Consider the following 23,589-nt stretch of genomic DNA (forward strand, 5'->3'; position numbering starts at 1 on the left):
ATTTATCTAAAGAGATTGGGCCTCAGAATAGACCGGAAACTATTCTTTTACCGTTCTGTTTTCATTTCACAATAAAGTTAGTAGTAATATTTTGTTTTGATATGATTGTTTTTATTAACTACTACACATCAAAACAATAAGAAAATATATCTGTCGCAAACTAAGTATAACTTATTGTGTTAACACTGTAAACTTGACAGTTTTTAAACCCGCACCGCCTACTGATTAAAGCACGTTATTAAACGTTTAGAGTAATTGCAATGCAGGTAGATTGTGTTGCTTTTTAATGACTGTTTAAAATGCCTTTTTCTTAATTGGGTTTCATTTTTGTAAAGCAGTTTGAATTGCCTTGTGTTGGTGCTGTATAAATAAACTTGACTTGCCTTGCCTAAGGTCTGCTGCATGTTTTGTTGAATGTGTTATATTTGATGAAAACATTTCAATATTAAGAGCACATACAAAATAGGGGGAAATTAGAAGCTCAATTATAGAAATATAGAATATAAAATATCAAGAAGATACTGTAAATGATATCTAGAACAAAACAGTTTAGTGCCGGATGTACACAGATATTAATAGGAGGATGTGCAAAACAGACAAACTAATTAAGCTTTATTAAAACATTAAATAATACTTTACGTTAAGGTCTTCTTTTAAATACATGTAAGCAAAAAGCTTTTGGGGTATCTACAGATAAATATTAAGCCAAAGTACTTAACCTGTTGAACCCCATCCCCCCGCCCCCGGGCGGAAAAACGCACCATCCGCATGAAACAGCTTCGGAGGGCTTCATAATATTTAATAAACTATGAATGTTTCACATCCATGTAACAGGAAGAAACTCAGCTAACTGATGATATGAACAATTTTTTGCAAAAAAAAACTCAAGACTAACGCTGAGCCTCTGAATCTGCCTTGAGCGAAAAAATCTTAATGACGTTATTACAGAACTCTAGCTATACCGATCGATATACTTATTGGATCTGCACAAACAAGCTTAGCTAACATCCACAGATTATGGAAATATAAGGAACATCACTGAGCGATCAGAACTCGTGACAGGGGAAGCAAATACAGACAACACACGACGTAGGTTTAGGTAGCAAAACACGGAGATATGCTCACCTTAGCTGTTATTCTGATCAAAAGTCGTGTTCAATGGCATTAAAACGAGAAAAAACGCGGCTGATTCCATTGGCTCTGACGGTTAAAAAGAGATGTCAATCATCAAAATCGACCAAGGGGGGTCAGAGATAGGTCAAATCCACCCAAATGACCCCAGAAGGGTTTTTTTTGTTGCTAAATCTCTCTAGAAAGGTGAAATGTCACTTGTTTTCCATCAATCTTGACACAGGATACTTATTATATGTTGTACTTTGGATTCCTAAAGCTTTTAGTCTACTATCCCATCATCCAAGGGTAGTCTTTAATATAAGTAAAAAATATTTGTTGGACGGACACTATAATTTACTATGTTCAATCTGAATTTTCTTCAAAATAAAAAACATCTATTGATTCTGACTTTTCTACATCCGACTCACAGGTTTTCATTACTTTGAGAAAAACGATTATTCATTTAACCCTTTTAGAATTGCAGTTATGGTCATTTGTTCTGGAAATGTCCTTTTCAAGCCTGAGACCTGGAAAACAGGCTTGGGGGTAAACAGCTTAAAGTCTAATATATTGCATGGTTTGTTTTGGGACTCGACAATCAACTTTCCTGCAATGTTGAAGCACTTATTTTAACCAATATTATATATATTTATTATACTCTTATAAGATGTATTATTACATTACATTACATTGCATTTGGCTGACGCTTTTATCCAAAGCGACTTACAATAGGTGCGTTCGACCAACAAAATACAAACTTGAAGAAAACAGAATCATACAAGTACATCAGGTTTCATAGAGCTAAAACATTGCAAGTGCTACTCAACTGGCTTTAGATAAGCCAGTCCATTATTAGTATATACAGTAAGTGCTTTGTTAATAATTCTATCACTCGAAGTGGAGTCGAAGGAGATGAGTTTTCAGTCTGCGCCGGAAGATGTGTAAGCTTTCTGCTGTCCTGATTTCAATGGGGAGCTCATTCCACCATTTTGCAGCCAGGATAGCAAACCCTCGTGTTTTTGCTGATGGGAATTTGGGTCCCCCTCGCAGTGAGGGTGCAGCGAGCCGTTTGGCTGATGCGGAGCGGAGTGCACGTGCTGGGGTGTACGGTTTAACCATATCCTGGATGTAGGAAGGGCCAGATCCATTCGCAGCATGGTAGGCAAGTACCAGTGTCTTGAAGTGGATTCTAGCAGTTACCGGAAGCCAGTGAAGGGAGCTGCGTGGTGTGGGAGAATTTAGGAAGGTTGAAGACAAGACGAGCAGCTGCATTCTGGATGAGCTGCAGAGGTCGGATGGCACATGCAGGTAGACCAGCCAGGAGGGAGTTGCAGTCTAGGCGTGAGATGAGGAAAGCCTGGACCAGAACCTGCGTCGCTTTCTGGGTCAGCTGGGGATGTATCCTCCTGATGTTGTAAAGCGTGTATCTACAGCAGCGGGTTGTTGCAGCGTTGTTTGCAGTGAAGGACAGTTTGTTATCTAGGGTCACACCCATATTCCTTGCAGTCTGAGTCAGGGAAACAATAAAGGTGCCTATGTTGATTGTTAGGTCAAGAGTGGGACAGTCTTTTCCCGGAAGGAAAAGCAGTTCAGTCTTGTCAAGGTTAAGCTTGAGGTGGTGAGCAGACATCCACCGAGAGATGTCTGCTAGGCAAGCAGAGATGCGTGCGACGACCTGGGCATCTGAGTGGGGAAAGGACAGAATTAATTGGGTGTCGTCAGCGTAGCAGTGGTATGAAAAACCATGCGGGCTAATGACAGACCCGAGCGAGTTTGTGTACAGGGAGAAGAGGAGGGGACCAAGAACAGAGCCCTGAGGGACCCCTGTAGTTAATTGACAAGGGTCGGACTCCGACCCTCTCCAAGTAACCCTGTAGGTGCGGTCTTTGAGGTATGAGGTGAGGAGGGAAAGTGCAGAGCCTAAAACTCCAAGATGTATATAGATAGAATAAGAAATGTGCAGAATATGACAGTTTAATGGTGGAGGTACACACATATTGATAGATGTCTTGTAATGCACTGTTGAGGAACCTGTGACCCAAGTTTGTCATCATTGCATAACTACACCGTAGTTGTGTATATGATATGTCAATAAATCTTTGAAAATCTTGAAATCTTGAAAGTGATGTGCAAAATAAGCAATTATATACAATGTGTAATGAACGGTTAGAGAATAACGAGTAATGAATATGCTTTATAGGGCTCTGCAGATAAATATGTAGTCTTCTCAAGCACCAACTTTCAAATATCTCTCCTGATTGTTGGCACTTGACAATCACCTTCCCTGAATTGTACTCAGGTGTAACTAAAGTCTGATTTAAGGGTTGTTTATATTTCACATCATTAATCAGAATCTGTAAAGTAACTAAAATAAATGTAGTGGAGTAAAAATACCAGGTTATCCTTAAAGAAAGCCCTCAAGATTATAAAAGGCCCCCATCACCCTAGCCACAAACTGTTCTGTCTGCTGCCATCTGGCAGGCGGTACCGCAGCATCCGGACTAAAACCACCAGACTCAGGGACAGTTTCATCCCACAGGCCATAAGACTATTAAACACCTGAACTTTTGAAACAACATCCACAAAATGACTGGCTGCTACTTATAAAGCATTTATCTAATATATCATATTCCAATCACTTGTATATAGACTCTTATTGCACTTATTTTTCTTTTTGTATTTACTTGCACAATTTTTCCTGTGTATCTGTTTTATTGTGTTGCACTGTTGGAGGAGCCTGTGACCTAAGGGGGGGGGGGGGTACGACACGTTCAAGTCCTGTTGTGGATAGTGTGCCGTCAATGGGTTTCATTCCATTTCAAAGTGTTTGGCGCTCGGCGTAAACTTCGCGCACTGCCACTCCAACATCCAATCACACAGCTTGAGGACTAATCACGGGAAAATCTCACTATTTACATTATTGAACATCAGAACTTTCAACCAACTATTCCTTATAAATGTCAAGACAGTTTCAAGGTATTTGGCTGTCTTCCAATACCGTGGGTCTGGCTGCTGTGTATAGGTGGGGGTGATGGTGCATAGGCTGCTGTGTAGGTGGGGGGTACAAGTGCTATACAAGACCTCCACGAAACCTCCTTGCTGGCTGGGTTGATGGTGATGGCTGTGGGGGAGCCTTTGTGCTGAGGTGTATCTTGGCCTGGTGGCAGCCGCAGATGGAGGTGGAGGCAGCTGTAGTGATGCTGGTCTGCTTGTCCTTAGTGGTGATGGCTCTGGTGAAGGCCCTTGAGCCACGGTAGATCTTGACCTGGGGGTAGGCACAGATGGATGTTCTGGCTGCTGGATAAACCCCCCCTGTGGGCCACTAGGCCCAGGCAGCTGTGAAACATCTCTGTAAAACAAATTAAAATGTAGGACAATAATTACAACTAATTTCATTGAAATAAAGTTCAAGTAAAATGTTGCTCAAGCACAAATAACAATGCACACATACAAAGAAAGTTTGGGAGGTTGGACAGGAGTCTCTCTCTCTGTCTCACACACACACACACAGGTATTTCCAGTTACTTTACATTCAGTATACAATCAGACACACATACATACATCTGATAACGAAGTCTCATCTGTACAGGACGGTTAAATAATCACAGGCACACATATGGGCATTATATGGCATTTACCCGCATATGCTCCTGTGGGTAATGTCCACAGTAATGACATTTACATGTCTAATATGTGTAATATGTAATTGTAAAGCGCTTTGAGCACCTGTAAAAGCGCTCAAATAAAAAATGTAATGCATTATTATTATTATTATTATTTATTATTACATATAGGCTAAATAAATCTATGACCAAGTCTCATCTGCACAGAAAAGTATGATAAAATAATCGATGTCTTTAGCCACTGTAAATGTCTCCGTTGTGGGACAAATAAATGATTATCTGTGTAATCTCACTTTTACACATAAAACAAGTTAACACATAAAACAAGTTAACACAGAGTAAACGTTTGCTAATGGAGAGTCTATTTTTTCCCAAGAAAAACTTCTATCGATAAAAAAAATATATCAATAAACCTATTGTTCATTTTTGCGGTATTCCCCACACATTGCCAGTACACTATTACTGTCATATTTAAACTTAGCCATGTCCAAATGGATCCTTGTTGTTGTCTTTATATTCTTCTTCTTCAGAAGAGTTGAAGACTTCAGGTTCTGAGGCTCTATCTTCACTGCTGCTAGCGAAAATAATCTCTAGAAGTCTGCAACTGTAACGTTTTTTTTAGCCATTTTCTCTGTCGCTCTCTCTCTCCTCACAGGCGAAAACTGATTGGAGACACGTGGTTTATGCTTTTGGTGGGTAGGTCCTTAGTGATTTCTCGATGTCCATTGGTCATTTCAGACCATCATGGCTGCCGGCCGAGATCTCCTTGACGGACACACAAATCCACCAATGCCACACAGTGTAACGCAGAGTCAAGCTGCTTTGAGCGGCAATACTGGCTGCTGTGCCCTGGTTATAGTCTCACATGAGGTACCGCTGGAAAACTACACTTCCAGCGATTCCGCGGATATCTGAATCATATTTATACTCCTTATAATAAAAAATATATGATTAATTCCGTAAATGATGCGCACCTGGACGCGCCGGCTCCTCCACCGACTCCGAGGGTTAATAGGTTGTTAAATGTTAAGAAGCCCTGAGACACAGTTTCGTGAAAAAAAAAGGGCGGGGGCTGCCGGGCTTTACAGTGTTAATTGTTGTTTTACTTTTATGTATGCACCACGACACCAAGTCAAATTCCTCGTAAGTATAAACCTACCTGGTAATAAACCTGTTTCTGATTCTGATTCTGAAAAGGTGTTTCTACTAAATGGTTATTGGAGATCCTTCCATCCTCTCCACAGGTTCAGAGTATTATCGTTGCACATCACAATGATGTATTCCTAGTTGGTTACAACACACTCACAACACAGACAGATACAAGTCAACCTAAGCAGTGATAAATGGGTATGTGCGTGACTTGGTGAACTTTAGAGTGTATACATAATTCCTTGGGTGTGTGTGTGTGTGTGTGTGTGTGTGTGTGTGTGTGTGTGTGTGTGTGTGTGTGTGTGTGTGTGTGTGTGTGTGTGTGTGTGTGTGTGTGTGTGGGTGTGTGGGTGTGTGTGTGTGTGTGTGTGTGTGTGTGTGTGCATGTGTGTTATGCAGCAGCGGGGGATCAGTGGACCAGATGTGTGTGATGCATGGAATGGCAGAAGCTGTGGTGGAGAGGCCTCCAACGTGTTAAACATTATTAGCCACAGATGGAGCCACGTTCGCACCCAACGGCGTTCACACACATCAGGTCTTCGTCACAGCCTTTCATCCTAGCCTGAGATGCTTTTCTTGCGTTTGTCTGCAAGTGGACCGTTCATATTAGCGTCTCACCCTGCACTGACCTCTCTGTTACTATCTTCAACAAGATCTTATGGTTGCGACAGCCAGCAAAATCCTCCGTTATCAGAACACTAAACACAATTCACAAAACCACACACCCAAAGTGCAAAACACCTCATTTATCCTGCTAAATGAAGAACTGCATTCAAAACTACATAAAAACTTACCAAATGCAAACTTTTGCACCAAATATAACACACTTCATTCATAATACTGGATTGTTTGACCACCCAAATACACACTGCTGAGCATAAAGCACTCTCATCTTTTATGGGCTATGCTCTGTACTTAGAGGTTTCTGCAGAGAAAGATTACAGAAATACAGTAAATGAAGAAATACAAATGAGTTGTTGAAAAAAATCACATTTTATTCAAAAATAACATTGTGCAACATGCACACAGCACATAGTTACTCTGCTTCGGATCTCTCTAAGTGTGATGGCATTGTTTGCCAAAACCCAGTTTGTAACTGCTGCTTCCTGTGCCTCATTGAAAATCCTTAGCCTTCCACCTGCACCTCTTTGTTTCTCAGTCCTTCAGAAAAACAACAAAGATATAGTGGTTGGTCAGTGTCTGTGTTGCATAAAAGTAAGTCTACCACAGTACATTGTGCAGGATTTTTGTACAGTTATAGTATGCAACATGCCAACAATTCAGTTACAGTAATGAAGTACATACGTTTCACACAACAGATATAAGCACTGATATATCATGAATTATGCAGAGCTAAAAACTGGTAACTAACCTCAAGTCTAAGTGTCCGGATTACAGAGGCAACAGTAAATCGCCTTAGATTAGGCTGAACCCTCTGTCCAGCCTCTCTCATCGTCAAACCATGGTTGATAACATTTCATTTCATTAGAGAGTACTCTTCCTCCTCCTCTCACTCTCAGCCCAGCTCTTCCTCTTGCTCTCATTCTTCCTCCTCTCACTCCCACCCCACCTCTTCCTCTTCCTCTTGCTCTTGCTTTCATGTTAGCTTCCATTGTTGCTGTAAGAAAATACTCACCTGTGGTCTTTTTATAGTGCTAACATCCTGATTGATGAGCCAACAATAATGCTATCAGGTGTTTGGTCAGGTGGAATGTGTTTATTGATCATTGGTCCATGTGTGAGGCATTTTGAATATCAGTGTTTTGTATGTGCTAACATGTGACTTTATGTCAGATTCCTGTGTCTTACGTGGAGAAACGTGTGCAGTGGTTTGCAAAAAGTGCCATGTTGTTTTCCAAATTGTGTGAAAAGCTGAAAACTTTAGAGTTTTGGAGATTTGAGCCGATGTTTTGCTCTTTGAGTATCAGTTAAAATAATTGTGCTTTATGTGTAATTTTAGTGTGTTAGCAATCGAGAAAAACTGTAATGCCCTTATAGCCAGGGCTGCACATAACTGGTGCGCAGGTGCGCATGCGCACCTCTGCCAAAAAAAGAGCACCAGGTCATTTGAAAAAAGGTGCATTTGCGTACCAACATTGAGAGAGAGAGAAGGGAGAAGAGAAAAGAGAGAAGAGAGGAGAGAGAAGAGAGAGAGAGAGAGAGAGAGAGAGAGAGAGATATTTGCGAGTTGCATATGAACTCAGGGCCGGCCCGTAACACTGGCTAGATGTTTGCCTATAGGGCGCCAGATCTGGGGAGGCGCTGTGCTGGCAGTTCTGGGAGGGAAAACATTTTTTTTGACCGTTGGGGCTCATCTTAATTTTCGGCCTTGATGTAACAATGTTCATAATAAAGTAAATGTAACAGCCTTTTCACCCCGGTTATATGTTTCATTTGCCCTGTACGATGGGCGCTGTAAGTGATGAAAATGGGGGATGTTGGCTTATCTGGCGCCCGCAGCTCAAAGCTCACAGCCAAAGTGCAAGTGAGCGAGGGAGAGAGAGAAGGGCACACCACCCGGTACCGGCACTCTTGTTATTAGAATCTGGTGCTAGCTGCTCTAACGGATATAAGAAGAAGATGTTTCTACAATAATGTGGAGGGAGAGTCCTCTCCAGTCAGACTGAGAGGCTGATAACTACAGCTCAGTGAGGTAAAGGACTCTTGAGTCTTTAGATAGTTCACTTTAGTCTAAGTGCAAACGGTTTGGTCACAATTTATGTAAACAGATTCAAGGCACTCCTTTATAATTATTGGGATAAACAGGTTTGAAATCATTCCAATGTATACTATAGGACAGTAACCAAAAATATCCTTTAAAACTGGAGAGATAAACAAATTCATAAATAAATAAATGTTAAGGTAAAATAAGATATGAATGAACAACACAAATAAAATAAGTTACATTAATTTGTTATTGGCTATGGTAGGTTATTGGTTATGTTCACATAATTATTTGATTACATCCACTTGTCTAAGATGACAACAGAGACTTTCGACCCAAAACCAGCTGTTGACTTGTGGATGAAATCAGCTAATCACAGACTCAACCAGAGAGAAAGTAGTAGGCCTACATCATCAGCTACCATGTCTGACAGAGAGGAAGACAGTGAGGAGAACAGTGAGGAGAACAGTCAGGAGTGATGACAGCTTGTAGGATTACTGGTCGTGCTAATGTTGTCTTGTGTTCACCTGCATGTGTGTTCTGTGTTCACCTCTGCATGTGTGTTCTGTGTTCGTCTCTTCATGTGTGTTCTGTGTTCACTTCTGCATGTGTGTTCAGTGCCGTGTGTCTGGCAACTAAAGTCAAGATCCCCTCAAAAGTTACGGTTTATTTCATTTTAAGGATGAGCACCAAGCAACATCTCCAGGTGCTGTCATGTCCAAGAAACTTATAGTGAAAGTTTATTCTTTATGTTAGAGTTGTCATGTCCCTTTGTCTTGTGCTTTATGTCTATGCCCTTAATTATTTCTTCCTCTCATTTCAGGCTTCCACGCTCCCCGCCCCCTTCTGTCTCCTGCGTCCTTGATTATTTTCCCCGCCCTGATTGTTTCCATCTGTGTCCCCTTTACCTGTGTATATAATATGTTAGCTCCCTCCTGTTCATTGTCAGTTCGTTGTCTCTCGATGACCTACGTATCGGCTTACCTCACGGACCTTTCACGGATCTATGATATTGATCACGATTCTAGTTTTCCTCTTAAGAGTGTTTTGTTTTTCCTTATTTTTATTACTGTGCAAAATTCCAGTAAAGTCTTTATTTTGAAACGCTATCTGAGTCTGAGTTTTGAGTCGTACAATTGAGTTCATGCCTCAGAGTTCAGTCCTTGACAGTACGAACTGACCAACAAAATGAACTCAGCCGACTCAGATCAGATTAAGAACGCCATCCGCTCTCAGGGCCAACGTCTTGGGCAACAAGAGGAGCATATGGCCACCATGCAGCAGGGAGTGCAGAATCTAACCAGCAGCCAGAGGGACCTACAAACATCGGTGACGACCCAAGTTAATCTACTGGCAGCAGAGGTTCAGCGTGTGCTCAATCACCTGCAGGCTGTTTCTCCTCCTACGACTCCTCCGGTTCCAGCGGTGACCGGATTCGATCCCAACCGGGTTACTGAGCCGCACAGTGCTTCCATGCGTCTGGCTCCACCCGAAAAGTACTCCGGAGACTTGGAAGGCTGCCGGCCGTTCATCGTGCAGTGTGAGTTACACTATCACCACCAACCGGCTGCTTTTCCCACGGACAAGTCCAAACTGGCCTTTATGATCTCTCATCTCTCCGGACGAGCAGCAGCGGGTCTCTGGAAAACTTCATAGACACTATGAGGAAGATCTTCGATCAAACCACGCCGGGCAGGGAAGCAGCTCGGGCTCTGATCAAGCTGCGACAACATCAGCAGAGTGTGGCTGACTACGCCATCGAGTTCCGGACTAGGGCAGCCGACAGCGGCTGGAACTCCGCTGCATTGTTTGACGCTTTCGTCAGCGGTCTCTCGGATTCTTTACAAGACCAGCTGGCGCCTCTCGATCTGCCCGCTGACTTGGACTCTGTCATATCCATGGCTATAAGGATAGACAATCGTTTGACGGAGAAGGGAAGGAATAAATCCAAGGATGCGGTTTATCCGCCTCTCAAGAGGAGATGCTCGGCGCTGGATACTACTTCTTCTTGGAGGCTCTGTCACCCCTCACCACCTGCGTTCCGGACAACAGCGCCCCCTGGCTCCGTGGAGGAGCCAATGCAGTTGGGCCGCGCTAAGCTGTCGATGGCAGAATGTCAGCGTCGATTCAAGGAGGGTCTGTGTTTCTACTGCGGGCAGCGCGGACATCCACAAGCGGCTTGTCCGGTAAAAGAGGAGGCTCACCAATGAAGAGGAGTACGTTGGTGAGCCGGATCTCTTCCTCTGACTTTCCTCCTCGCACCCTGACCCGGATCCAGGTAAAAATCAGAGACAATGTGGTTACTCATGGTGTTCTCATTGACTCAGGGGCGGACGAAAGTCTTATGGATTGGGGTTTAGTTAAAAAATGGGACATAAAAACTAAACCTCTACCCCGGCCTCTTGAAGCGAGTGCTCTCGATGGGCGGCTATTGTTTAAAGTGACTCACCAAACAGAGCCTTTGGAAGTAAGATGTAATGATAACCACCACGAGACAATGTCTTTTCACTTATTTAACTCAGCCCAACATCCACTCATTTTGGGGTTTCCCTGGTTGAAACTTCATAACCCTCACATAGATTGGCAATCTGGGAGGGTGGAGGGGTGGGAAAAGAATTGCATTGATCACTGTTTTAAGCAGGTAGCAGAGATTGACAGGAGATGTAACACTGGGAGTGCTAGGCAGGATACAGTCCCAAAAATATATCTTCCTGATGTACTTTCAGTTCCTTCCTGCTACCACGATCTTAGTGAAGTCTTTAGTAAGTCCAAAGCTCTGGCTCTTCCTCCTCACCGCTCCTATGACTGTGCTATTGACTTGATTGCCGGGTCTCCCATTCCTAAGGGTTGACTTTATGCAATTTCAGGACCTGAGAAAGAGGCCATGAAGGACTATATTGATGCCTCCCTCAAAACAGGGCTTATTCGTCATTCGTCATCCCCAGCAGGTGCAGGGTTTTTTTTTGTGGGCAAAAAGGACGGGTCTCTTAGGCCCTGTATCGACTACTCACCTCTCAATGACATTACGGTTAAAAACCGGTACCCACTCCCTCTCATCTTGTCCGCTTTCGAGCAGCTTCAGGAAGCCAAGGTTTTCACCAAGTTAGACCTGCGTAACGCCTATCATTTGGTCAGGATCAGGGAGGGCGATGAATGAAAGACGGGTTTTAACACCCCTTCAGGACATTATGAATACCTGGTCATGCCGTTTGGATTGTCAAACGCTCCTGCAGTCTTCCAGGCTATGATCAATGACGTGTTGAGGGAGTTTCTGAACCGTTTCGTTTTTGTTTATCTTGACGACATTCTGATCTACTCCCCTGACCTTCACACACACAAACAACATGTCCGCCTGGTTCTACAGAAACTGCTCCAAAATAAATTGTTTGTCAAAGCCGAAAAGTGTGAATTTCATGTAGAGACAGTCACTTTTTTGGGCTTCATCATTTCCCCAGGTCAGGTTAGGATGGACCCAGAGAAGGTTAGCGCCGTAGCCTGTTGGCCTACCCCTGACTCTCTCAAGAAAGTGCAGCAGTTTTTAGGCTTTGCTAAGTTTTACAGACGTCTTGTGCGGAGCTTCAGCGCTATTGCAGCCCCTCTTCATGTCCTCACGTCCCCTCAGGTGCCTTTTGTGTGGTCTCCTCAGGCTGAGGAGGCTTTTTCTCGGCTTAAAAAGATGTTCACCACTGCCCCCATACTTACCATGCCGGATCCCACACGCCAGTTTGTGGTGGAAGTGGATGCCTCCAACGAGGGGGTGGGAGCGGTCCTCTCCCAGCAACAACAAAAGGACAACAAACTTCACCCCTGCGCTTTCCTGTCCAGGAAGCTCTCCCCGGCAGAGAGAAATTACGACGTGGGAAACCGTGAGTTGCTGGCTGTGAAGTTAGCGTTGGAAGAGTGGAGGCATTGGTTGGAGGGAGCCGAGAATCCTTTTGTGGTCTGGACCGATCACAAGAACCTGGAGTAAATAAGAAAGGCCAAAAGACAGAGCTCCCGCCAGGCTAGGTGGACCCTTGTTTTTCAACCGTTTTGACTTTGTTCTTTCCTACAGGCCGGGTTCTCAGAATGTCAAGCCTGACGCTCTGTCCCGTCTGTTTGACCCTGTGCCTGCAGTCTAGGAACCGGAACCCATCATCCCATTGAACCGGGTGGTAGGAGCGCTGACTTGGTCAGTAGAGAAGGAGGTAATACATGCCAATGCTGGAGCTCCTGCACCAAGGGGTTGCCCGCCTAACCGGATTTTCGTTCAGGAGGCCTAGCGACCACAGGTGATCCACTGGGCTCACAGTTCGCTGCTCACCTGTCACCCCGGAGTCAAGAGAACTATGTTCATTATTAAACAACATTTCTGGTAGACATCCATGGAGAAGGAGGTGAAGGAGTATGTGGAGGCGTGCCCTATCTGCGCTCAAAACAAGACCTCTTCCAGGGCGCGAATAGGACTATTACAACCACTCCCTATTCCCAACAGGCCCTGGTCAGAGATCTCCATGGACTTCGTCACTGGCCTGCCCCTCTCTAGAGGTAAAACCACAGTTCTCAGTGGACCGGTTTTCTAAAATGAAACATTTCATTGCTCTGCCCAAGATGCCCTCAGCTAAGGAAACGGCTGAGGTCATGATGCAGAATGTGTTTCGGCTTCATGGTTTCCCTAAGGATATTGTCTCCGACCGGGGTCCCCAGTTTGTGTCACGCTTCTGGAAGGAGTTCTGCAGCCTCATCTGTGCCACGGTCAGTCTCTCGTCTGGATACCATCCGGAGTCTAACGGCCAGACAGAGCGCCTAAATCAAGAACTGGAGACCTGCCTGCGCTGCCTGGTGTCCCAGAATCCATCCTCCTGAGTATGCACACAACATCCTCCCTACTTCTGCCACGGGCCTGTCCCCGTTTCACTGTGTTTATGGCTACCAGCCGCCACTGTTCCCAGCCACGGAGAGAGAGGTCACGGTCCAGTCTACCCACGCTCTGGTCAGGCGTTGTCGGCGCGTGTGGGCTAAGGCTAGGAAGATACTCTGCAGGAATTCGCAACTGGTTAAAAGAGCAGCAGACCAAAAACGCCGACCAGCCCCTATATACCAGCCAGGCCAAAAAGTCTGGCTCTCTACACGAAACCTTCCCCTCCATGTACTCTCCCGAAAACTGGCTCCCCGGTTTGTGGGTACTTTTCCCATCACCAAGGTCATAAACCCAGTCTCAGTGAGACTACGGCTTCCCAGGGCCATGAAGGTACATCCCACCTTCCATGTAGGGAAATTAAAACCGTTGAAGGAGAGCGCTATGGTGCTAAAAAAGTGATGTGCCCTGCTTATAGCCTTCATTTCAGTACTGTTATTGCATTGGAGAATAATACAATCTGTTGATCAAGAAATAGCAATAGAAATAGTAGAAATAGCCTGCATGTGTTCTACAATATACCGTGCAATGGCTTTATCAACTTTTCCCTGGCTAGCAGTCCCTCCGTTAAAATCCAGCCGCTGTTGCTTAGGTGGAGGTGGAGTGGCGTCGGATGAGTCTGGGTCTGTGGTCTTAGCTAGGCTAGCTTTGTGCAGATGTTTCAACAGATTTGAATTGCTGTTTTGGGCAGTAGATAGGATCTTTGACCCGCCAAGACACAACTTACATTTAACTAAAACGTTCTTTTCTTTGTGCTCGACAAAAGTGAAATGGTGAGAATATCTCCAGGCGGAGAAACTCGACTTGAGCTCCTCAGCCGCCATGATAGTCTTGTTAGTAAACACACAAACACGCCCACAGCGCGTCTCCGCATGTGACACAGGAAGTATCTAAGTACATTTACTCAAGTACTGTACTTAAGTACAGTTCTCATCTCTGTTCGCCTCGCTGTTGGCGCCGCTCACCAACGTCTGGGAGCCGAGACTATATAAAAAACAATAACGGAGTAACGCACCATGTAGTAATGGTAACTGAGTTACTGAATTTAAAAAATAACGCGTTAGAGTACTAGTTACTGCCAAAAATAACGGCGTTACAGTAACGCGTTACTTTGTTACTGTACTTAACTTGTGCCCCTTCTCTTTGAACTTAACAATTATACACACTCTCACAAGGGCACTTCTTTAAATGTACAGGATACCATATGTATGAGAGTGGGTGTAACAATCTTTCTTTCTCAATATGCATTTGTGTATGGCAGAATTACAGTGTAAGGCAGTGTCTGGCGTGTAGTGTAAGACAGTGTCTGGTGTGTAGTGTAAGGCAGTCTCTGGTGTGTAGTGTAATGTGGCATAGGAACGGGCTGCATTCCTCAGAATGGCAGGGCTTGTACAGTATAGAGTCCTGCTGGATCTGTAGGCCCACATGATCTTGAGGATGGCTGACCAAGGGAGTCATATGTCAGCATTTGAGGGGGTCTCCTGTCCCGTGTGGATTTCCTGACTGGCTCATCCTGAGGTGTCACAGGTCGGTCATAGCCATAGGGTACCTGTACATACTCATGCTCTTCCAGTTTTTCAGAATCCACAGGCAGGTATACATCATCAGTCCGCTCTTCTGGTTGTTCTTGTCTGGTTTCTCTCTCAGGTGTAACAACTCGATGTTGTTCTGATGTATGATATATCGATGGCACGCTATATCTATGTGGTTCAGGTACCCTTTTCAGACCGTCTGTGTTTCACTGAGATCCAGAGGTAGGTTTAACATTCTGTGAGCGAAGTCCAGCTTGTGGGGGTACTCTTAGCCAGTTTCGTACTCTAGGTGCCTCATCATCAGAGTCACTGCTTTGTGATGTCTCTCTCTGTCGTTGTTTCTCAACATGATGACTCTTGCTCTTCCTTCTAGGTGGTAGCGGTTTTCCTGTGGGTTCAGGGAAGTTTACAGGTAGGTCATTGACAACGTGTAGGAGATTTCGATGGAGGGTACGGATCTTATCACCACCTGTCTCAGGGCACACTTTGTACACAGGAATGTCACCAACTTCTTCTTTGACGACATACAGTTTGTTCCCAGTAGGACCTCAATTTTCCAGGTCCACCTCTCTCACTCATGTTGCGGACTAGGACTCTATCACCAGGTTGGAGCACAACTCCCTTGATGTGACACTCGTATTACTACTTGTTTCTTGCACTGGAGTGTTGACTGTTTTTAGATGCAATTCAGCAAGCCTCTTTCATTCTCAGAGCCCATTTCTTAGCATAGCCCTGTGTTGTTTCAGTCTAACCTTTGGCTGACAGACCAAACATTAAGTCGACTGGGAGACACGGGTGTCGTCCAAACATGAGGTAATGGGGTGAGAAGCCTGTTCCCTCATGCCTGGTGTTAGTTGTATGCATGTACAACCAGGGGTAAGTGGTCTTTCCAGTTGCTCTTTTCTTTTTCTCCCAGGGTCCTCAACATTTGGAGCAGTGTTCTATTGAACCTCTCCGCTGGGTTTCCTTGGGGGTGGTATGGGGTTGTCCTCGAATGAGCAACTCCAGCCAGATGCCTCAGGGTCTTGAACAGGTCATTTTCGAACCCCTGGCCTTGATCGTGGTGTAACCTGGCCGGGTAGCCGAACCTTGGAATGAAGTCATTATAGATTTTTTGAGCAGCTGTTCTGCCAGATAATTTTTTGTTGTATAGACTTGAGCAAATCTGGTAAAATGGTCAATAACTACTCGTAGCCCCCTTTGCTAGTTTCCAGGTGCATATAGTCTTTAGACACAAGCTCAAGTGGTGCAGATGAAGTGATGCTGCCCATTGGTGCTCTGACATGTGTCACAGGTTTGTTTTGTTTGATACAGGGGCACTTTCTGGTTACATAGTTTTCAATGTCCTTTTTCATGAAAGGCCAGTAGAAACGGTCTCGAGTTAGGTGGATTACCCTCTCAGCCCCAACATGTCCCATGTCGTCAACGGAGATGCTTTAGTACCAGGGGGTGGTATCGTGATGGTAAGACGAGCTGCTGCTTCTGACTGGCTGTCCGGTACAACAGTTGATTTTCCATGTGCAGTTTTCCCCACTCGTGCATGAGCTTGGCTCTCTTCCCGTCCTCATTGGTCAATACTGCCTTTGCCTCTTTAAGTTTGATAAGCTCACTGATTGCATGGTCCTCCCTTTGGGCCTTGACTAGCTCACTGTGTTCAATGGTAAGGGGTGACACATTCACAGGTGACTCTGAGCATGAACCCAGGTACAATGCAGCAACATAAGCAACATCCTGCCTCTTTGCAGACTCACAACCAATAAAGTCTGCTAGCTCACCTATCCATCGGTGGCCCACAGCATTCAGCTTGGCAGTACTCATCATGTATGTGAGGGGATTGTTGTCTGTTTATACTGTGAAATGGGGTGCATATAACAGGTAATCCCTACATTTCTCACATTTCGCCCACTTAAGAGCAAGAAACTCGAGTGCATATTGTAATTCTTCTCAGCAGGAGACAGAGTTCTTGAACCATAGGCGATGATTCTCAATTTTCCATCCTGTCGTTGATACAACACAGCGCCGAGTCCCTGCTGAGAGTGTGAAGCACAAATGGCAGTTCGAAATCCGGATAGGCCAACACAGGTGGGTGTGAAAGTGTGTCAATCAGCTGTTCAAGGATCCTTTGGTGATCATCAGTCCACAGGACAGGTGTCCTTGAGGGCAGCAGAGCTCCTTTTCCGACCTTATGTTTCCCCTGTGTCACGGTAGAGCTTCCTTTAATTTTCAACAGATCATAAACTGGTTTTGCAATGCTTGAGAAGTTTTGAATATAGGCTCTTCCAGTGGCGTTTTTATATGTAGCCTACAAAAGTGGTGGGGCACAAAAAACTTAGATGTCTATACATAAGCTTCTGCAATGAGGTTCATGACTGGTGAGGCACTGGCACTGACTCTTCAGGTTTACAAATATTATATGTTGACCTAAATCAAAATATAACATTTTCAAAAGCTTTTTTTGTCTGATGCTTTGATTAATTTTAAACAGACAGTTCAACAAAAGGATACCCAAAACATGTAATTTTATCATTTAAATATTGAATTGTTCTCTCTTAGTAAAATCCCATTTTCAATAAAATTGCCGTCTTACCTTGACTTGAAGATGAAGTCCATTTGCCTATCCTTCTGGACAACAATCTCTATTACTTTTTTGTAAAAGTCCTCCTTATCTTCTTGTAGTCTATCATAAATCTAATCGATAGATTTACGATTAGAAAATTATAAAAGTAGGACATGTGGATATTATCCGGCTGAACAAAACGTGCATTTATCTAACAGTACGTTTCCCACAGATCTTATTTTGAGCTATTTTCTAAAATCCTATGGAGGAATCTCATTGCTTTTTTGTGGAGGGAACCAATGCGCAGCTTACTTCCGGGTTTTAGGACGCGTCACTGCAGCTCTCTTGTCTCCTCTTCACACACCACACTTTTCGCGGCATACATACTTACAGCCAACCAGCTCTGAATGATGTGAGATGACGTATGGTGGGGATGGCAGCACTATGCCCCTATGGTCATTATTTTTTTGCCACACACATTAAATAGGAAAATAATCTGAGCATGCGCAGTGTAGTTTTTACAGTCACCGTTCACTTAGAAAGTGAGAGGGAGGGGCATGATCGGGTTGTGTCCCACATGGCTCTGTAACGCAACTACCTTTTGCGGTAACTAATACTGTTACTAGTTACCTATTCCCATTCAGTAACGCCGTTATAGTTACTGTGATTTAAATGGGTGTGTTACTGTGTTACATTATGTGATCCAACTGAACCAAATCTCCCTGCTGATTTAACTTACAGGTGAATACAGTGAAGTCCTCTCACAGTACCATAGAAAAGTGAAAGTGACCAGAGAGGAGTGATGATTGGTTAACGCAGGGTAACATTTCAGGGTAAGCCAATCAGAGACAGAGTTGGGCGGGTCTTGCCTTATGGGGAAAATACACAGACACCCAAACACTTGCTAACACACACACATACACGGCAACGTCCACCATCAGCACACACACACAATGGCAGATGCAAGTATCAGCGAGAGCAGCAGTGCATTTACAATTTGGAGATTACTTATAAGGCTGAAAGCACCTCTTCTTAAGTTTATCCACCATTATTGATTTTGTTTATACTAAATGGCCAGATGTGAGGTAAATTATTTCACTGTTAGTTTGTTTTTGTGAGGCTGAAAATAGTTTGTTTGTCTTCAGTGTCAGTCTGACAGTTTATTATTTATTTAATTGTTACTGCCAAAAGAGTGTAGTTCTTGTTTAATTGTTACACTGACAAAAGAGTGTAGTTGTTTTTATTTCCTATTGCACTACAAGTGCACTACTTAGAACTTGATTGTTGAGGCTACAATAAAGATGCCTGTCAAAAGGTCTCAACATATATTTTGTGTTTTATTGTTCCACTACATTTCACTTCATTTTCTCTTACTGTGCCACAGAAGAACACAACAACTTGCATTGTTATTGTTATTATTTTTTAAGTAAAGTAAAGTAACTTGTTACTAGTTACTTTTATAATTAAGTAACTCATAAAGTAACTAATTACTTTTTGAGAGCAGTAACTATAACTATTACTAGTTACTTTTTAAAAGTAACTTGCCCAACACTGCTGTAGACACTAACGAGAATAACACAGACTAAAACAGCAATGTATAGACAAATAAGATGATTGAACATGATCTTAAAATATATTTTATATATTTTTTAATCTTTTTGTAATCATTATTTTTAATACTTTCTGCTGACACTAGGTGGGGCTGTGCCCTGTGCACCCGCCCCTAATAACCAGTCACCACTGGGCTTTTCAGAAACCCAGTAACTTCCGCACTTCTCCAACTGTGCTTGGCCTCTTCTCTTTCAGTGGCATGATGGCATCAATGTATTTTGGGTCAATCCTGACACCATCTGCAGAGATCATCCTCCCAACATACCTGACCTCTTTCTTTAACAGCTCACACTTTGTTGGTCGAAGCTTGACACCATGGGACTGCAAGGCTCTCAGGACTTGACATACTCCCTCAACATGGCTAGTGAAGGAGTCGGAGTAGCGGAGTGGTCATCAAGGTAAGGGATACAGCAGTGGTCACGCAGAGAGTCCAACATTTCCTCCATGCTGCGCTGAAAAGCAGCAGGGGCGTTGGAGAGTCCAAAAGGTATCCTCACCCACTCATACAGCCCCCAAGGGGTGATGAACGCCGTCATGTGTCTGGATCCTTCAGCAATGTAGCCTTGGTGGTAGGCCTTGCCTTGTTCTAAAATGCTGAACCTGCTTTGGCCTTTTAGGGTGTCCACAAGATCCTGGGTACGAGGCAGTGGGTGACGGTCTGGTACTGTTTTCTGGTTTAACATTCTATAATCGATGCATAACTTTAGGGACCCATCCTTTTTTCTGACGCAGACTACAGGAGCTGAGTATGGAGATTTGGACTTAACTATCCACCCTTTTACAAGCCGGTCTTGGATGTACTCTTTAACCTCTTTATAAAGGGGCTTGGGCACCGCAGTGTATGTGCGCTGAACTGGAATGTTGTCCTTTAAGTTGATGGACATTTGCAGGCTGGGAATGCAACCTATGTCCCCATCATCTTTAGCAAATGCTGCCGATTTCTCCAGTAACATCTGTCTCACCTTCATCTGTTGCTCATCACTCAGGTGGGTGACATCCACAGGTGGGTGCCACAGTGCAGAAGTGTGTTTGTCGCTGTTAGAGTTTGGTGATGTGGAAGAACTGGCTATATTTGCCTGGGCTTGATTGTCCTTGCTGCTTGATTTGTCTGTCTCTATCACTCTATCAATGGTTTCAAAGGTGCCTAGAACAGTACAGCTGGGGAGAGTCACAGCCCTTTTGGAATGGTTTGACACAGGCACCTTTACGAAAGGTCTCTCTGTCTGTTGGATGGCCATTAGTCCTTCTCCAACACTCAGCTGTGCCAGTGGTGTAGCTTCTAGGTTGGGTTCGAAAAGCACAAGTGAGTCAGATTCACTAATATCTACTGGTACCCTGCACTTAATATAAGCTACCTGGCCAGGATAAATAGTGACTTCTTTGCCTATCTTTACTGCAGCACTCTGTTGTTCCTGTTTTTGCTCAGTCTTTATGAAACTCACCATAGCTTCTGCCATAGCACTTTTAGTCACCAAAGCACCAGTAAGTAAGTTGACAAGGATAGATATCAATTTGGGTCTACTTTCATGACTCCTAAAAAGTTCCTGGATGACATTAAAACCAACTATCGGTCTGTCTATTTTTATTCGACTCACTAGGAAAGGCACTTGAATAGACAAGTCTGGATCATTGTTTCCCTGCAGGTTTACTACCACTTAAATCCATCCTTCATAAGGTACTGCATCTCCTGTGACAGCCGTCACGTAGAGATCATCCTCCATGATTTCATCGAGGGGTTTAATATATTGTCCAGGTAAGTATCTGTCTTTCCAAGCACTGTCTAGTATGCTCACGTTGGCCCCAGAGTCTAAAAGAGCGGTTATGGCGTAACCGTTCATGCTACATCTCAATAGAGACTTTCGGCCAATTAGCGGAGCTATCTTCTTGATTGGGTGTTGTTCGTTATTTTTCCGTGTGTTGATAGGTGTATCACCAGTGCTTTGTCTTGCTGCCGCAACCTCCTGGGGGTGGGACTTTTCCTCACGGTCGGTCAGTGGTTGTCCCGGCGCCCGTTTCCCGCCTGCTTCTGTTTTTTCAAGCAGCCTACAGCACGATGACCCTCCTCCCCACAGAAAAAGCAGTGGCTACAGTTTGGTTGAGCCTGAACTATGCATTGTGGGCACCCATACAGTCTCTTGGTCTTCTTCTCTGGTCTGGTTTTGTCAGAGAAACACTGGTGGGTGGTTTGACGTAGCCCCTCAGGCACCTGGGTCGTTGTTTATATCTGTTTCAGTGTTTCCATTGCCTGTGTTAAAGCCTCAACCTGAGCACTCAATCTCTGGATGACATTATCCTTACTTTTGATTTAAGTCTCTCCCACACTGCTGAGTATCTCTTCAGGTTCAGCGAGTATGCTGTGTGCTTGAGTTACCTTGCGGTTGGAACTGCGTCCCAGTCTTTCTTTCACTTTCTTCCATTGTAGTCTTGATAACCTGCCTTAACAGAGCTTCATCAGACAAAGCTTCTGATAAAGCTTATAGTTAGGGCTGATTAGATTCAGCCCCTAGTTTTGCTGATATAGGCTTAGTTTGTCGGGGGACATCTTACTTCTTCCTTCTCTCTGTCTATACCTGTGTACTCTCATGTTCCGAATAACCCAGCTTCCCCAAATGTCTTTCTTTTTGGTGTCTATATATGCCGGGATCCGGAGTCATGTATGATCCTGTTGCTGTGGTCCTGAGTGCTGGATCGCAAGCCCTGGATCACGAGTCGTGGCTGTGGCTGTTGCTGTGGTCCTGGATCATAAGTCCTGGATGGATATCCTCGTGGATTCATCTTCCTATTATACACACATGCATTTCCAAACATTTGGACTACCTATGTTGCAAATGTATTATGTTTTCAATTTACACACGGCATCTATTGCACGTCTGTGCGTCCTGGGAGAGGGATCCCTCCTCTGTTGCTCTCCCTGAGGTTTCTCCCATTTTTCCCTTTAAACTGTGGGTTTTCTCTGGAAGTTTTTCCTTGTACGATGTGAGGGTCTAAGGACAGAGGGTGTCGTATTGTCATACTGATATTCTGTACAAACAGTGAAGTCCACTGAGACAAATGTAACATTTGTGATATTGGGCTATATAAATAAACATTGATTGATTGATCAGACACAGTGGGGTCAGCAAGCAGTGGTTTCAGCTCCCGTCTGACATCCTCATGTTTGTCTCCTATGCCTTGATAGACTGCGTTCAAAAACACACCCTGCATTGTAGAAGCATAATACTTAATAAGTGCATTTGCCTTCCTGGAGGTGAACATTATTTTTTGTTTCATCATGCGGTATAGGAATTGTTGTGGAGCTTCATTGTCATGCGGTCTAGCACACATCAATTCCTGGAAGAGCTCTGTGCTGCTCTTCTCGCCAAGGTGGGACTGCAGGAAACTCTTCAGCTTGGTGAGGGTAAGGTCCTCCTTGTTTTTCAGCATGTCTTTAACGTTTCCACACTTTATTATGTGTAACTCCCCTCTAATGATCTCTTCGACAGTGTGTTGATCTCTGCAGCCTTCCTCAAGCTGTTTACATAAGCTGTTAAAGCTAATGTCTGATGAAGTGTCAGTTATCTGCCCTCCATGAATCTTAAACCCCCTTCTATGTAGAAGTGAAAGATCTTTAAGGGAAATCATGCTCTCTCTGGGAGCAGAGAGTCCTTCTGTAGATGTATGTGGTGAGTGCTTCTTACTGGGCTGACTAGAGTGAGGTTGCGGTGTATCTGACGTAGGTGTGGTGACACCGTGTTGAAGTTTGTTTTGAACCTCCTCTAAGAGCCTTAACAGTTTCTGTATGTCATGAATGCCAGTCTCAGGCCCCGTTTACACGAGAACAAAACGGGTTGGATCTGCATAGTTTCTCTTGCGTATAGCCCTTTCATTTACACAAAGCCGTAACAAAACGATAGAAACGGACCCCACAAACGATAACGGGTCCCAAGGTGGATAGATTTGCAAACGAAATGCTCTGGGGCTGTCCAACGGCTCCGTGTAATCACCTCTATACGATAATTTCCTGAAAAAATAACGATAGCCCCACCTCTCCCCGCCTCTGCTGCTCACTGCTGTAGAATGGTCAGTAGCTACTATCAGTAGCTACTGTCAGTAGCTACTGCTAGTGCTACTGACCATGCTACAGATGTTAGTACAACATCTACAGCTTGACCATGCATGCTACAGATGTTAGTGCAAAATCTACAGCTCCTCTACCACAACCATCAGCAACAAGTGGACATGGAGAATTACATGAACTACTACATGTTGCTAAATCCACCGCCGGGCATAAACAGAAGGGTAGCCATGGCAACATTGCTCAGGGGTCTTCTTCGCTGCTTTTGGTGTATTGTGTGGCGGAAGTTACAGCGCCACTTACAGTCCCGGCATATGTACTACAGCGTTTCCAGCATTCTCGTGTGAACAGACACGTCAAATGAAACGAATACGTGTGAACGGAAGAC

The 23,589-nt window shown here is 44.2% G+C and overlaps 1 protein-coding gene across 1 annotated transcript; it reads right to left on the reverse strand.

The window, feature by feature from the left end:
* Positions 1 to 1,855: 1,855 nt before the first annotated feature.
* On the reverse strand, positions 1,856 to 16,797 carry LOC307029651 (uncharacterized protein; the record flags this gene model as incomplete). Its single annotated transcript, XM_079665732.1, has 4 exons — positions 1,856 to 2,796; positions 4,195 to 4,435; positions 16,423 to 16,667; positions 16,755 to 16,797. 4 exons carry the CDS (start codon positions 16,795 to 16,797, stop codon positions 2,303 to 2,305), a joined length of 1,023 nt encoding a protein of 340 aa, XP_079521858.1. The 3' UTR covers positions 1,856 to 2,302.
* Between the last annotated feature and the right edge of the window lie 6,792 nt (positions 16,798 to 23,589).

This window comes from Notothenia rossii (assembly GCF_949606895.1).
Source record: "Notothenia rossii genome assembly, chromosome: 2".
Lineage (NCBI taxonomy): Eukaryota > Metazoa > Chordata > Actinopteri > Perciformes > Nototheniidae > Notothenia > Notothenia rossii.